We start from the raw sequence: 16,357 nt of genomic DNA on the forward strand, positions 1-16,357 counted from the left end.
TGATGCCATCTTTCCCATTTCTGCTGTGCTCCAAACCTTCAGTCCATGACAGCTACAGTCCTCTTATTCTTCCCATAACTTGCCCTATAGATGTGGAAATGAACAGGTGCATCTGCCCCTACACTACACTACACCTGTCTCTAAATTGCCCAGTCTTCTGCCAACTTGCCTAGTTTCTCATTCTGCCAAAACCCACACCATAATGTCTACACCCCCACCTCTGTAATTTTTCAATAACATGAACTTCTGTCTTTCCTATAACACATCCATAGCATAAGCCCAATCCAAATCTTATTCTGCCTCTCCTAATAGAGTGCCCAGTCCTTAGCCATTTCCACTGAATTTCATAAATCCACATTGATCATACAATTCATGAAGTTGTGTATTCCAGTTTATCATTTACCACACCCATAATGTCATTCTCATCCTAATTTTATACTATACTTGCTGGCAGTTTGCTTAGTCCTATGCAAGTTTGCAAGGCTACCTCACTTGGGCACAAATTCATATTCTAAGATCCACAGACCCCTACATTTACAACTTATCTTTCCCCCCAACCTGTCTTGCACTACACCTACAGGACAAGTCCAACCTAAATTTTGTTCTACCTTTACTATAAGGATACCTACATTTCCTTGAGCATAAATTTTGCCCTCTGTTTCTTCAGGACTGAAAATTTCTCAATTACTTTGTGATTAAATTGAGTCATTTCACTAAGCATGCCAAAAAATTAGCCTCATACTATTGTCTAGATCAGTGCTTCCCAACATTTTTTTTCTGTAGTGGCACATTTTTTGTAACCAAAATCATCCCAAGACACAGCACTATGTTATTAACCACAAACACATATATATCCCATACAGTTGTTCAGCTGCCTAAAGGAGAGGGACTATCAGAAAAGCCAGTAAAAAAGCAGCTCTTTGGTGGCATCTCCAAGCTGTTTCACCCTTTTGCCCGTCCCTATAGCCTCACAGGCAACTTGTATGCCCACTGTCTACCAGTGCTGTGAGGCTTTCTGGCAATCACACACCCAGGGCAAATTTACTCTAGCAGCCTGGAGATGTGTTTGAATTGCTCGAAGTGCTATATCTACAGCATAGTGATCACGGAGCTGCTTTTATCCCAGCTTCTCCAGATACACCAGTCCTCCTCAGGCAGGCGTTGACCACCTATGTAGCTTGGCCCTCTCAAATTCAGACCCAAGTAGTGCTACATTATTATTTCCATGGCGCACATAGGTAGCTCTTACGGCGCACCATTGTTCTGCGGTATACTGGTTGAAAAACACTGCTATAGATTACTGCGGCTACTTTCATGCCGCTTGCATTTTTCAGAAAGATATTTTACATCTCATACTCCCCCGTCGTTGTCCACAATGCTTCGACACCTTGAAACACCAAACAGGAAAAGCAATAAAAAGACATTACTTATACTACATCAAGTAAGCTATCTCGGTTTGTCATATAAAGAGCTGAAAAATTCCCTGTATAAGCTTGACCTCGATCACTTGCCTGCTGTTGAATTCTTAAGTCAGGTGGGTCCAGTCCAAACTCCTTTAACTTCTTTTTTTCTTCAAGTGAATGATTTATGAAGGGTATTTCATTAAAGAAATCACAAAATTTTCTTTGATTTCTGAAGTTTCACTTGAAGCTGCCATCTCTGTAAAGTCACACTCACTCATCTGTAGTTGCATTAATGAAGGGTGAGAGCTGTGAACCATTGACGTGAACTTAAAATAGTGTGTTGATGATTGGCCAATCACATTAAATTTAAAAAAAAACTAAAACAGCACTAATTTACTGCCAATAAATGTGGGAGTGTCCAGGGTGTAGAGAGGTGTATTGCCAGAAAAATTTGAAAGCAACCTATTAAAGGGTAGCCTCAGGTCACCTGCTTGCCAAAAGATCAAGGACATACACTCTCATTTGGCTGGCACCCTTTACTCAGGAAATATAGGTATTCACACAGAAATTAAACAATTATAAGTCTGAACCAGTTTTTAATGGATATTGGCATACGCTGACATCCAGTCAGGTCAGGTCAGGTCAGGTTGGAGAGCATGCACTGGTACAGCACGTTGCTGCACCATATGGCGAAACAGCTTGGGATCCCGGTTGGCAACTCCCCAGGCTGGCACGCGGTCCAGTCTCACCATCTATCTGCAGCAGCCAGGTGTTACGTGGGTGTCCCCTTGGCCTGGTCCAGCTGCGTGGATCCTCAGCAATGTGGAATGCTGTGAGCCAGATGATGCTTGGAGAGTCGCACCACAGGGCCATAATGCTGTAACTGACGCTCCCTCACAATGCAGGTATGTGCCTTATTTGGGACTCTATGAGCAATCGCTCATTTGACACAAAGTCAAATCAGTGGTACCCAAGGATTCTTTGAAGAGACACAGTACCGAAGGAGCCCAGTCTTTGTCTCAGGTCATTAGATAGCGTCCGTGTCTCGCAACCATATAGCAAAACAGGAAGCACCAGGACTCTACAGACTTGGACCTTCGTCCTTTTCCACAAATATCAGGAGTGCCACACACCCCTTTCCAGCGACCTCATGACACCACATGCTCTCTATTGACTTCATCGGAAGCGTCACCAGAGAGATGAATGTCGCTGCCAAGGTAAGTAAACTCTTGACGAACAGACACACTGCCGATGGCTATGCCCAAGAGGTCATTATAAGCCTGGATCTTGGTTTTTATCCAGGACACTTGCAATCCCAGTAACTCAGACTCCTTCCTCAGTCCTTTGAGAGCCCCCATCAGAGCCTCCATTGACTCTGCGAAGGTCACAGCATTGTCGGCAAAGTTAAGATCAGTGAATCTTTCTTTACCAACAGATGCCCCACAACCCTGCCCTACACTCAGTCCATGCAAGCATTTAACAGAGTTGGAACAAGAAAACACCCCTGACGACCTCCACAATCAGCTGGGAAAAATGCAGAGGTTCTGCTGTCAATCTGCACAGCACTCACAGTACCAATGTACAGACTAGCCAAGATTTTTATCAACTTTGAGGAAATCTCTCACAGACTCAGGATATCCCACAGCGCAGCTCAATCAGCTGAGTCGAAGGCTTTACGAAAATCGACAAAGGCTACAAAGAAACTCTGCCGATATTCGCATTTGTGCTCGATGTGAAACCTCAGTGCCACACCTGTTGTGACTTGGCATTTAAACTAGCTGTGTGCATATCTTCAATAAATCTTTGTAAACTTTTAGTGAGATTAGGGAAAGGAATATTTGGTCACACCATTTTTGTTTCTTGTTTGGGTTGCAAATATTCTTTTGCAAAAACTGTGTGATTGTTATTAGAAAATATGCTTTGTTATTTGGGTGACTTCCATTTTGAATTGTATAGACTTTTGAGTGTGTAGGCCACGAAACTTGTTTTTAAGACCTTTCTTTCTCTGTATTTCAAGACCTACATGGAGTATTTAGGCCTGCTTTTGTAGTTTGAAGCCATTTTTGAGTTTAATAGGTCTGGATGTTTCAACAACAGATATGTTTTAGGTTGTCTCAAACTAATCTGTTTTTAATAGGCAAGTCTGTGGTACAATACATTACTGTTTTAATTTGAGTAGCGGGTAATCAGCTTCTTCTTTCTATGCAGCTTGTTTGGTTACTTACAGTAACCATAAGATATCAAAACAGGGTAAAAGCCTTTTAGCCACTGGTCATGATGAGTTTTTACACGTAGTAGAAATGGCACAAAAGTGCTTGCTGTAGTCTACTATTTAACACCAATTAGACATATATAAATGAAAGACCTGTGTGCGTATGGAGCAGTCCGCACTGCTCACACTCAACCACATCCACTCGATGGTGCATGCATGCACTTTTAACTTTTTTTTTAACTGCACGTCACTTCTCACTGTGAAAGCAAACGGCAATGTGCAACAACGAAAATGATGCTAATGACACAAATGAAGAGACAAAATGTCGAAATGAAGCAAAAGTTGTGGCTCAACAACGTACAAGTGAAACACTGTGGCAATGGAGGGCAAGGCTTGGAGTTTTCACGAAAAACATTGTCAGTCTGGAGGTATTTTTTTTAAGATTAAGATTAATAGGATTCATACAGCTACGATATGGCATTGCCAGTGTCTTCTTACAAAAGGCAGTGGGGCATGAAGCGCAGGTGGGTCCACATCCTCTGCACTGGATAATTCTTCACAAATAAAGTTCACGAATATAGTAAAACTGCTAGGGAGTCTTCGGGTTGTTTTTTGTTCCGAAGACCAAATGCAGCTATTTTAATTTATTTTGCTAATCAGAAAAGACCATTTGGTCCATTAAATAATTTTGGTTAGAACACCTTGTATTTTGATGTTGTTTTAGCATTTCTTACAAATGTATGCCTCTTTTTATAGAAGGAGGAAACATTTGGACATCAGTGAATGACTTTGTAATTAAGTGAGTTTGAATTTCCATAGGGTAATACTGTATATTTAGTGTGAATATATATATATATATATATATATATATATATATATATATATATATATACAGTATATATATATATAGTGATGCCACAGGGCACATACAGCCTCCCTAACCCTGACACAGACAAGCAGGACAGTATTTGCCATACAGCATGCAGTTTTTTCACAGTTGGGGAGCACTTTTCTCTGCTACCCACAGTACAGTACATAAAGCACAGTAAAGTTCACAGACAATTCACAGCTCTTTCTCTCAGCCAGTCCTTCCACCTCCACTTTTCCTCACGAGCTTTGCCCACGTCCTCCCGACTCAGGCCAATGAGTGGTGGTGACTGGCTCCTTTTATAGGGCACCCAGAAGGAGTCCAGGTGCCCAACGAGCTTCTTCTGGCAGCACTTCCAGGTGTGGCGGAAATGCTGCCAAATAGGGCCCTGCAAGTGTCCAGGCACCCCCTGATGGTGGCCACAGGCCCCAGCAGGGTTGAGCTTCCATGCTTATGACCCATTGCCCCATTGAAAGCCAAGGGGGCTGCCCTCTGCTGGTCCAGGGGAGAAACAGCCTTGAAAATACTCTCTCCCCTGGTCCTTCCATGTTCGGAGTGTCTCGGCTGGGTAAGGGCCCCGGTGGTCTGCCACAATATATATATTTGAGTTTCAAGCAGTTATATTTAATGACTAACCTTTGTTCATAGGCAGAATAATTCCCAATCCTCAGCAACTCTATAGGGCCAAGCAGGCAAAAACCAACTGCGGTTTCAGGAGCCTTGGCCTGTCTCAGCACATATTAGCAAATAAAACTCATATGGGTAGCAAAATACCAACATCATCTTCCTTCAGATTTGCTCTTTCATTAATTTTGGCTTACTGTAAAATTTAGCTTGCTGTAATAAAGCAGTAATGATTTAAGTCTATTTAGGTGAAAGTCCCAGGTGATTTTATTTCTGTAGTAAGCTAAGCAGTAAAACATATGTTATTTTAATATATATATATATATATATGTATATATATATGTGAGTGTGTGTGTGTGTGTGTGTGTGTACGCTGCATATAGACTACTGAGCTTTCTCTGCCCACAGCTACACCTCCTGTGGTGGTAGAAATTTAGCATTGGTGATCTGCAGATATTTATTGTTTACTGTGCAAACAAAAGTATAGAAGAAGTCAGTTTTTTTCATGATATTTGTATTTTCTTCATAACCCTAGAGGCTGAGTCAAAATACTGCATATGGATTTTTCCTTACCTTTCAATACTATAGAGTTATAGTTCATAATTTTTTTATCATATAATTGTGACCTGAAAAATGTGTTTATTAAAACAATAAACCACATTCACTGACTAGGAACTGTATGAGCTCAATAAACTAATAAAATCTGACAAACTGCCTGTATTAGGAGTAAACTAACACTCCAAATCAGAGGCAGGCAGAAGTTGAAAACCCAAAGTTCTTTTTATTAAACATTCTATTTAGATATACGTAACAAAGATTATTTTCTTTATTTGTTTTATATTTCAGATGAAAAGCAACAGTAGTTTGTTGCCCTCTAACAAGGACATTATAACACATACTCAGCTGAGAGTCCTTGACAACGTGCATGATGCAAAAAATGAATGACTTTATCGAATGCAACAGAAAGACAAAAACATTTATAGAAAAATGTTTAGGAGGGAAACGATTTTAGAAAAAAAACATTAGAATAGCCCCAGGAACCATCACAACTTTTCAATAATACTTTTCTTTGGGAATTACATCAAATGCAGGGCTACTCAAGTTTATGTTCTGTTTTCTTTGCTTTTTAGTTTTTATACTAAGGATCTTAAACAGAATTGTGACAGTTATTCCATTATCAAATATGCAGATGTGAATAGTGTGGTATGGGAGAAAGGTGGTTATATATTTCAGTGACTGACAAAAAAGTAAGATATCATATTTTACTTTTGGAAACAGTGATTGATTAAGTTCACCTCTATGGGATCTTGAAGAGAAGACAGAAGAAGTGGCCGAGTATAAATATCTTGGAACCGACATCAACAATAATTAGTATATTACCACAGAAAGTATCTACTCATAATGAAGAGCTTTTTGCTCTTCAATGAACTCAAACCATTCAAAGTAGACATGTACAGTTGATTCAGAAACTATTCAGACTCCTTCATTTTTTGCACATAAAAGGACAAGTTTGTGTATCAATTTATCTGTCCAGTTGCTATGTTTTGTTGTAAAAGCAATGCTAATGTTTGTCATTCGCCATCTGTTGAAGCAAGAAATGGCAATGCCTTTTATTTCTATATGCATTGCAAAATACATTCCCATAGATAGTGTAAATTTTAATATTTGTCCGTCGAATTGGTAGGGTTAGGAAGAAAAAAGTAAAAATTTGCAAAACATGTAGAATAAGGGTAAAAAAGTAATAAAATATCAAATACGGGTTTGAAAATAACAAAATTGGTGTTATTGGCTTATTCTGTTTTCCAACATTATATGCTGGCAACAACAGTGTGGTAGCAACTTTCTTGTACCCGCTTTGGCTACATGTACAAGGTTTATAGCTGTAGTATAAATGACTGATGTTTTCAGAAAGGTTTACAGAATTATTAAAAATCAAAAATCTCTTATTTATGTAAGTATTCACATCTTTAATTCAGTACTTTTGTAGAAGCTGCCTTTGTAACAATTACTGCTTTCAGTCTTCTTGGGTAAGTCTCAATTAGCATTGCACACCTGGATTTGCACAGTTCATCCCATTCTTCCTGGCAGATTATCTCAATCTCCGTTAGATTGGATGGGAAACTTGTGTAAACTGCCATCTTCAGGTTTCTCCACAGTTGTTCTATGGGGTTTAAGTCTGGGCTTTGGCTGGGCCACTCAAGGATAGTCAAATACTTGTCCTGAAACCACTCAATCATATTTTTGGCTCTTTCCTTTGAGTCATTGTTGTGCTGAATGGTGAACCATCATCCCAGTATGAAGTGGCATGCACTCTGGGGCAGGTTTCCTTCAAGAACCTCTTTGTATTTGGCTGCATCATTCCTTCCCTCAGTTTTGACTAGTCTCCCTGTCCCTGTCACTGAGATGCATCCCATATCATGTGTATGGTACATGCTTCAAAGCAGGAATGGTATTAGGCAAGTGATGCGCAGCAGCTAATCTTTGCCAGACATAGTGCTTGGAGTTATGCCTAAAGAGTTCAATTTTAATCTCAGCACATTAAAAATATTTTTCCTCATGCCTCTCAGACTCCTTTAATTGCTGTTTAACAAACTCCAAAAGGACTGTGACATGCCTTTTACTTGAGAGTGGCATCTGTCTGATTCATGGAGTGCTGCTGAGATGGGTGTTTTTGTAACAGGTTCTCCCATCTTAGCAAAGGACTTGATCTCTGTTAGATTTTTACGAGATAAAACTCAGTTCCCAAAGTTCCTCTGAAATACACAGGAGATCTTTTGGGAAGGGAGAAGGCACTGTCCTTCCAAACCTGAATCCGTTGCCCCTTATCCCGGCAGGTGTTTTTGGTATTGTTGTAAGGGCCATATCTGATTATAGATGGAGGATAGGGCCCTTAAAGTTATTGGCTTGTTGCTCTCTTTCTCTAGTCTCCCCGGTGGCCTTGTGTGCTTTGGAGTTGAGTTAGGCTTTAGGGATGTGATGCTTGATCCTCGTCATCCAGACTTCCCTGGCCCTGTAGGCTTTGAGTTAGGGTTAGGTTCTGGGAAGTAGCTTCCTTGTGTGTAAGCTCTGGGGGCTTCTTCCTTGGCCTTGTGTGCTATCCTTATGTGGGCCATATCTGGGTGCAGATAGTGGATAGCGTTCTTAGAGTTATCAGCCTGTTGGCTCCCCTGCCTGCCCTTTGGCCTTATGGGCTTTGAGCTGCATATTGGTCTTGGCCACGGAGCCACTGGCCGATGTTGTTTGGCTCTTGTCATTCATGCTTTTCTTCTGGGGTTTGGTTCTAGTTATGGGGTCACCGGCCGGAGTCGTTCAACTTCATCATTGAGGTTCCCCTAAGAGCCATATAGGCTTTGAGTAAGGTTAAGGACTGGGAAGTAACCTTCTGGCCTCTAAGCTCCAAGGGCTTCTCCCTTGGCCTTGTTTGTTTGTTAGGTTGGTTGACTATTGCTGTAGTAAAGGCCACTGTGCTCCTGGAAACACTGAAAGCTTTAGGAATGGTTTTATACCCTTGTTCTGATCTATGTTTCAGCACAATTTTATCACAGAAGTCTACAGAGAGTTCCTCGGACTTAATGGCTTGGTTTTTGACCTGACATGCATTGCGAATTGTGGGCACACCTCAAGGACAATTAATGTAAACCTGACCACAAGTTGGAGTGCCATAGTAAAGATTCTAAATATTTATATAAATAAGAGATTTTTTTATTTTTAATAAATTTGCAAACCTTTCTGAAAACATGTTTTTACTTTGTCACTCTGGGTTATTGAATTTAGATTGGATGGTAAAAATGGCAAATTTGTCCATTTTAAATTAAGTCTACAACACAATAAATGTACAGAAAATGAAGGTGTCTGAATCCATTTTATATCATGTTATCCTTTTATCACATTGTAATCCAATTTGTAATTATTTCCAGGTCCATTACCTAGTTAAATTGCCCAAAAGAATACTCCATCCAAAAATAATTTTTTTATGAGTTGCTTTCCCCATGTAGTTTGTAGTGGTGATTGAGAAAGAATTTGTTCCCTGTTGTTTTCATGCAGATTGAGATAAAACAGTCCAATGGCAGACAATGTGAAAACATCCATGGGAAAAAAATTCTCGCAGAGCATGTGTTTCATAATCCACATGTCTTTTTCTATTTTGTATGCTCAAAACATGCAAAAGGCATACATTTTCTCCTAAAATCTTATTAATACTGACTTACAGAAATCTGAAGATAAACCAGAATGATGCATTCCCATAATGCTTTGCTTTTGAATTGAAGATAAGTCTCTTGACCTATGAATGAGAGATGGATCTTCAAATCAAATGCATAGAATCATGGGAATGCCTCTTTCCTGTTTATCTTGTACTCTGAGTTTTCCAGAAGCAAGTACTGTATTAATAATAGTGTAGCAAAAAATGCGTTAGTTTTGCACTTCTTGAGCTTATCGATGAATAGTGGACACGTGGATTATGCAACATGAGTTACATGAGTATTATTTTCCTTTTTACCATGGACATTTTTCACATCTTTTGTTGTTGACAGAACATGTCACTATTACGTTCCATTATATCATAAACCATTTTCTCTCATGCTGCATGAAAACATGAGACTGAATTTTTTTCTTAAGCCACCACTGCAAACTACATGGGGTAAGTGGGATATAAAAATATATTTTTGGGGGGAAGAATTTCTTTAACAAATCATAATATGAAAAAACTCAGCAAGTTATGAGACAGGCAGTCAGAAGTTGAGATTGTTAAACTGATCAACTGTACGAAATGCTGAAGAAAATAATCATTTTAGCAAATGCAGCCCTTATTTTCAGTTGCTGTAGGAGGACAGTTCCCCGAAATACCCACTAAAAGTGCTCCAGGAAGACTTTTCTCTCCAGTACCATTACACCTTTTGATAAGAAGCATCACCCAGTAGCAAATACTTTTCAAAAATGTGTCTACAAAAATATGATCAGTGTCATTAAGGTGAAGATTTTAATACTTTAGAAATAATTATTTGAGAATTCTTATTCTCCGGTAAATGCAACTGAGAATGTTTTCTTTTGTAATATATCAACATGGCTTTGTCAAACACATTTTATCCAGGTAAGGTTTATGGTGTTGGAGCCTATCCTGGCAGCATCTGGAATAAACAGTGGACAGAAACACAGTCCATCACAGGTCTAACCAGTCACACACTAATACTTATAATGACCGTAAGCTTTAAAGAAAGCATCCTGTTACATTCTTTTATTACATTTTCCTTTTTTTCTTTTTTTCCACGTATCTTAAAATGAATGAAGTTGTTTGCATTGAACATATTTGTATACTAATTACATTTTGGAGCAACAGAAAAAAATTTCCTTACAACAGTTTCACAGTACAGACTAGTAATTTAAAACATCCAGTGGTGAAAAACAATAGTAATATTATTGGAAAATAAATTCTACAGTTCAGTATTCAACCATATTTCTTGCTTGCATGAATTTCAAACTGTAATAGATGTGGTCATGCTGCAGATGTTGTAGACCTCTTCTTTACTCATTTAAACAGGCTCATGAACAACTTCAAGCTGAAGTTCAGAGGTACAAAGCTAAAATAGAAGATCTAGAAAAAGAACTGACACAGAAAGGACAGGTAAGGACATTGAATGTAAACACACTCATCTCAGTGATGGATTTTGTTTTATTTACAGCAGATATAAAATGGGTCTGAAAAAAGTGAAATAGTTAAACACCATTTCCAGGTAACCCCTCTTAGCATTTTGTAACTTTCTATAAATACTTGTAAACAGTAAGGCTTTTCTGATATTAAAAATCAGCGTAAGTTATTTTACTCACATAGTTTAAAATCTTTGCTATGAATAAAATATAGCTGGTATTTTTAAGCTGTCATTATGACTATTAAAAATGTGTATGAAAGCAAAATTTATTTTATTTAAAAAAAAAAAGACCAACAAGCTGTGCTGAACTAGCTGAAAAAAAATAATATTCCAAATACAGTGAAATGTGAAAAAACAATATTTCTGTATAACTGTAGTTTAAATTGTTGAGTTTTTGAATTACAATATTTTACATAATTGTAGCATAACATCACTATATTAGATGCTGGTTAAATATCTGGTACTTGGAGCAGGAAATGGATGAATCTGTTCAGACATTTGTCATGTACTTTAAATAAATAAACATACAAGTGTACCAGACCAGACTTCTCCAGCATTGAGCATACTATTAGTCATCAGTGAATTAGTTTTATATTTTTATAAAAGTGTCCAGGTTCATTCCAGTTCCTTGCATATTCTTATTAAGATTGCACAAACAAAATCAAATATCTTAAATCTTTGTTTTATTTAATAACTTTGAATCATTAAGAATTATATTACTTTAACAAAACTTGTAAAAAGTTTTCTACTTTTAGCAAACACAATCATGCTTTTACAACAAAGAGCTTACTAGTGTTGCAGTGTTGCTAAAATATTTATTGTCTTTAAAGAGTCATTGTGGCATGAGTAATATTATATACCGTATACCCTATTTATTAAGGCTGAAAATAATTAAATAAGTAAGGTCTAGAGTATTTAGACCTTTTAAGTTGGGAACAGCCCTATGAATAACTAGTATCATGGTTAAATAACACCTGAAATATATAAAGAATTGCTTTTTTCCCCAGTTTGAATGATGTCTGCCTTACTTTTCACCTGATGTTTTATTGCATACTGCACATATAGTCTTGTTTTGGTGAAAGGGTGTAAGTCAATTTTTTACATAAAGTCAAATCAAAGAATTTTGTTAAGTTAGACCTTCAATGTAAAGCTGTAGTGTGCAAACTGTTGTAAGAAAATTGGAAAATGAAGTTTTATAAATATGTGGATGAAAGCTTCAATTTCATCTTCAGTGTAAATGCATTGAGTTCTGAGATGTAAGAAAAATAAAATTAATGTAATTCCGAGAAAGAAGCATTTACTTATGATGTAATTTTTTTGCAGGATTCAAAATGGGTTGAAGAAAAACAACTTTTTCTTAAAAGGAATCAAGAGCTCCTAGAAAAGGTATATTGTAAATCTGGTGGATTTCATTTAATAAAATCTTAAGTACTCAATGTTTTGTTCATACTTGTGCCATGTGCAGATTTGCTGAGTTTACAACACAGCAGTTCATTTCTGAAGTATAAAAATGACTAAAAAAACTCTGATTGGCTTTAACAGTAAGTTGACAGGGTAACAAAAAGTTAATTATATATCGGTGTGACATGTTTTATTCAAAAAAGAGATGACTGAATTCTAATAGCCCATTGCCATTAACATGTTTAACATGAAGGAAATTCTCAGGAGTTAGTGTAATAAAAGCATTCCATTGTTACATTAAAGCATTTAACTCATCTATCTAGATGTTCACTTATGAATGCCATAATCAGGAAATCACAGTACCTGAAGCTAGACCATGAAGACAGAGGTCAACTGTGTAAACTGCCCACAAATGTGGGCAAAGCTTGAACACTGGACTCTGAGAAAGCAGTGCCAATTACTGTTGCTACTGTGAAACTCAGATGTAAGCTGTTGTGAATAAAAAGTTGTATGTGTTTAGACTTTTTTGGCTGTACATTAAATTAAATTGGAATATTACAAATGTAAGCACTTCAAAAAATTATAATACGGTATAATATAATAAAGTTTTACTTATATCTTCATGTAAAACTAGAGATCAATGCCATTCTAACAATGTAAAGTATGCATTTGCATGATAAACTAATTGTTTCCTATGAAACTAAATGTGGCTGAATGTTTGCATCACTAAGAGTAGATGTGAATTATGCCTGTACCAGTCACTGTAATTTCCCAGTCTTGTATCAAAGGGAAATATTGATCATCAGATTTCTAATTAAGCTGAGTTTACTGTCCTGGAATCCTGAGATTTGGCTTTGTAGAGAACAGGGAATGAAGGAGTGTTTTGTTTTCTTGCCAATGACTGGATTGTTATTTGATCCTCAGTTTTGGCATTTAGTCTAAGAGAAAATAAAATATCTGAAAATTTCTCCTTCACGGGTGTTTCCCATTTACCAACAGCTGCATTCCTGACATAAGAGACTTAGAAGGGAGTCATATTATCTTTAGATGACATTGTGGTTGATGTTACCTGGAATACTTCTCAGTTTGGTTACTTAAAATACTGCAGATGTCAAAAGACTTCTCATCTGTCAAAGCACTTACAGACTTTACATCAGGACACTACAAAATAATTATACATTGTAACTGGATTGAAAATGTTTGTCTAAGCTAAAGTAGCAGGAAATTCTCTCTAGCAATGTAATGAATCAAATGTAGGAGCACCACATCAGACTTGTTGAATGTTACTGGCATATTTAATCATACTTTATACTGTAGTAGAACTTGTTTTTTGCACAAGTGTCCAGCCACCAACTATTAATTACTCCACTATGCTGACATATTAAGCATGGCTTTATGTTCAAATGTAAAAAAATAGCAATATCTAAAACATACTTTTTACGCATCTTTAAACTGTGATACATTGAACTCTCAGAAAAATACAAAGCCTCAATTGCATCTTATTTTCAAAGTAATGATGAAATTCTTCTTCTCACCTACTTTAGGTACCATTTATATTAATATTAATTCAGTAATATTAATATCTGTGTCATATTATATCCTTCATAATGAATGCTATCACAGTGTGCTTTACAGGTTAATTTAACTATACCTTATAACAATGTAGATCTTTATCTCATGGGTTACATATTAAACTAAATGGAATACGTTACATAATCGATCCTATTTAGAATAAGCCTACTTTTTCAACATGAAAATTTTTTTTAATAACAACCCATTTTTATAAAATGTATTGGAAATGTTAGTTGTTGGGGTTAAACATGTAGTTATATTACAGTGGGTAAATCATGTGTCCAAAAGGGACAGTAATATCTGGGAGTTACTTTGTTTATGTACAGATAGAAAAGCTTGAGGCGGATGTCAGTCGTCTACAACAAGAACTCCAGGACTCCCGAGACCAGAATGAGTTGCTGGAATTTCGGATTTTAGAATTAGAGGTAACCTGCTTTAAAAGAGTTGTGCTGTTAGCTTAGGTTGACCGGCCAAAGCAAGTAATTTGAATTATGTGTGTACTTGTGATAATACATACTGTATTTACAGATAAACTACAAATTAGAAATTTAGTTTTGAATATATTATAAATATTTGCTTTGTTTGAATTTTCCACTATTACCAAAATATGTAATTGTTCTGACAACATGAACAATGTTTTGATGTTAAAGCAGTCTGAAACATTTGATGTTTTTATTATTATTATCATTAGATTAATGCTCCACAACTAATAAGAAGCAAATCCATGTGAAACTAAAAAAATAAGGTTCATGACAAATCATTCTGGTAATGGCAGAAGAAATATAGAACAATTATTGAAATCATGTATGTTGTTGGCTTTAAATATCAGGCCTCAACACCATTTCAACCCTGTTGCCTCTAAACCTAGTTGATGATCGCAAGTGTTAAAAATTAAAATAAACAACAAGCTCTGGTATGTTAATATTATATGTAAAACAGAATAATTAAGTACAATTAGCAATTGTGTTGCCTTAGTCATTCATTGTATTTATTTTTAGGAACGTGAGCGGAGGTCTCCTCCCTTTGGTCTCAATATTCATCCTTTCTCAGATGGCGTCAGTGCACTTCAGATTTACTGCATAAAGGAAGGAGTTAAAGTATGTCTAAGATTTCTTTGTTTTTTATCAAGCCTATTGTGGGAATTTTGATTAAATAATTTCATGTTTTAATTTGTTGTGTTCTCTTTGCTAGGATGTGTGCATTCCTGATCTTATAAAGCTCTTGGATATTCTAGGAGATAACGGGGTAAGGATTGTCTTTTTTTAGTGTATTCTTCATATTCTTTTTTTTCCCTCAAGAGTTCTGATTGTCCATATTAGTAAATGGTACACAGTTAAGTACATAAGAGAGTTACAGTATTTACATATGTATTTACACTGATCAGCTTTACAAGTGTGAGCATGACCTTGAATAACAAATAGTGAGAAAATTAGGTTTACTTTAAGAATCAATAATTTTGCATTCATTTAAGTAATTACAGTATTAAACAGTTATGATAATAATTCAACTTATTTGGGTTCTTCAATGAATTTAGAAATTTTTAAATATCTATTGTAATTAAAGCTAGAAATTATTTTTTCATTTCATTTATAAATGCTGAGTTATGGGAAACTTAAAAAAAGAAAACCAGTATCTGTGTAGATTTTTGTCATTTTTTACACCAGAATTTTTTACTCACAAGAACAGTTCCTGAGTAAGGCCATGTTTTTCCATGTTATGTTTTTTATGAGTATGTTAATATTATTTTGCCATTAGACAATATTTAATGAGGGCTACTATAGTGCATTGTTTAGCAACATTGTCTCACAGCTTCAGGAAACCCATTTTGAATGCCACCTACTGCCTGCTTAACTTTTGTACTACATTCCTGTGTCTGGGTGGGTTTTTCTCCAGGTACTCCAGTTTTCCTTACCTTATCCAAAAACTAGAAGGTTAGGATAATTTGTGACTCTACGTTACCTAGTGTCAATGTATGTAAAACTGTGATTAGCAATAAATGGTCATTCTGTTTAGAGACGGTTTTTATCATTGCTACCTCGATAGGCTTCAGGATGTTGCAGTACCTTGTTAAAAAATGTTAAAAATAATGAAATTGTAAATCATTCTGTTGCAGGTGATAAAATCTAATTATTATCAGGCAGCAACACTGCACTATAAATTCTAATAATTCGTATTGTAAGCATTTTAGGTTTCTGTTTGTCTATAAAACTGTATGAGCAGAGTGCCTTATTTAGGTGGAGATGAGTAAAGAATTTTTGAATGTAATATACAGTATAAACAGCCTAAAATTCATAAACAATGGATCATTTTACATATGTATAATAAAAATTTAACAAATAGTGTACATTTTCTTTTTTTAGAATTTAAGGAATGAAGAACAAGTTGCCATTATACAAGCAAGCACTGTGCTTTCTCTAGCTGAAAAGGTAATTTCAATATGTAAAATAATATTATTGGTACTTTGGTACTACATATTCAAATTATTTTTCATTTTTAACTCCCCATTAAATGCTTAAGTGAGTGCTATAATTTGTAATCAAACTAGAAGTACTTTTTATTTTTTATCTTATTTTCTGTACCATTTTATTCTAGTGGGAGATGTAGTTTTTTCTGGATTGTTGAAATTATGTCT

At 36.2% G+C, this 16,357-nt stretch overlaps 1 protein-coding gene and 1 long non-coding RNA gene across 2 annotated transcripts in view; both read left to right on the forward strand.

Moving 5' to 3' along the window:
- Window positions 1-16,357, forward strand: part of LOC127529612 (uncharacterized) — a 356,389-nt gene that overhangs the window by 116,723 nt on the left and 223,309 nt on the right. The gene's annotated exons all lie outside the window — the stretch shown is intronic.
- The window catches only part of jakmip2 (janus kinase and microtubule interacting protein 2), an 81,757-nt gene that overhangs the window by 37,077 nt on the left and 28,323 nt on the right, over window positions 1-16,357 (forward strand). The window contains exons 11-16 of the mRNA XM_028812727.2: window positions 10,644-10,727; window positions 12,076-12,138; window positions 14,052-14,150; window positions 14,724-14,822; window positions 14,917-14,970; window positions 16,086-16,151. Of these exons, the coding sequence (XP_028668560.1) occupies window positions 10,644-10,727; window positions 12,076-12,138; window positions 14,052-14,150; window positions 14,724-14,822; window positions 14,917-14,970; window positions 16,086-16,151 (465 nt within the window). The remainder of the gene's footprint in view (window positions 1-10,643; window positions 10,728-12,075; window positions 12,139-14,051; window positions 14,151-14,723; window positions 14,823-14,916; window positions 14,971-16,085; window positions 16,152-16,357) is intronic.

Source organism: Erpetoichthys calabaricus, chromosome 11, assembly GCF_900747795.2.
Source record: "Erpetoichthys calabaricus chromosome 11, fErpCal1.3, whole genome shotgun sequence".
Taxonomy (NCBI): Eukaryota; Metazoa; Chordata; class Cladistia; order Polypteriformes; family Polypteridae; genus Erpetoichthys; species Erpetoichthys calabaricus.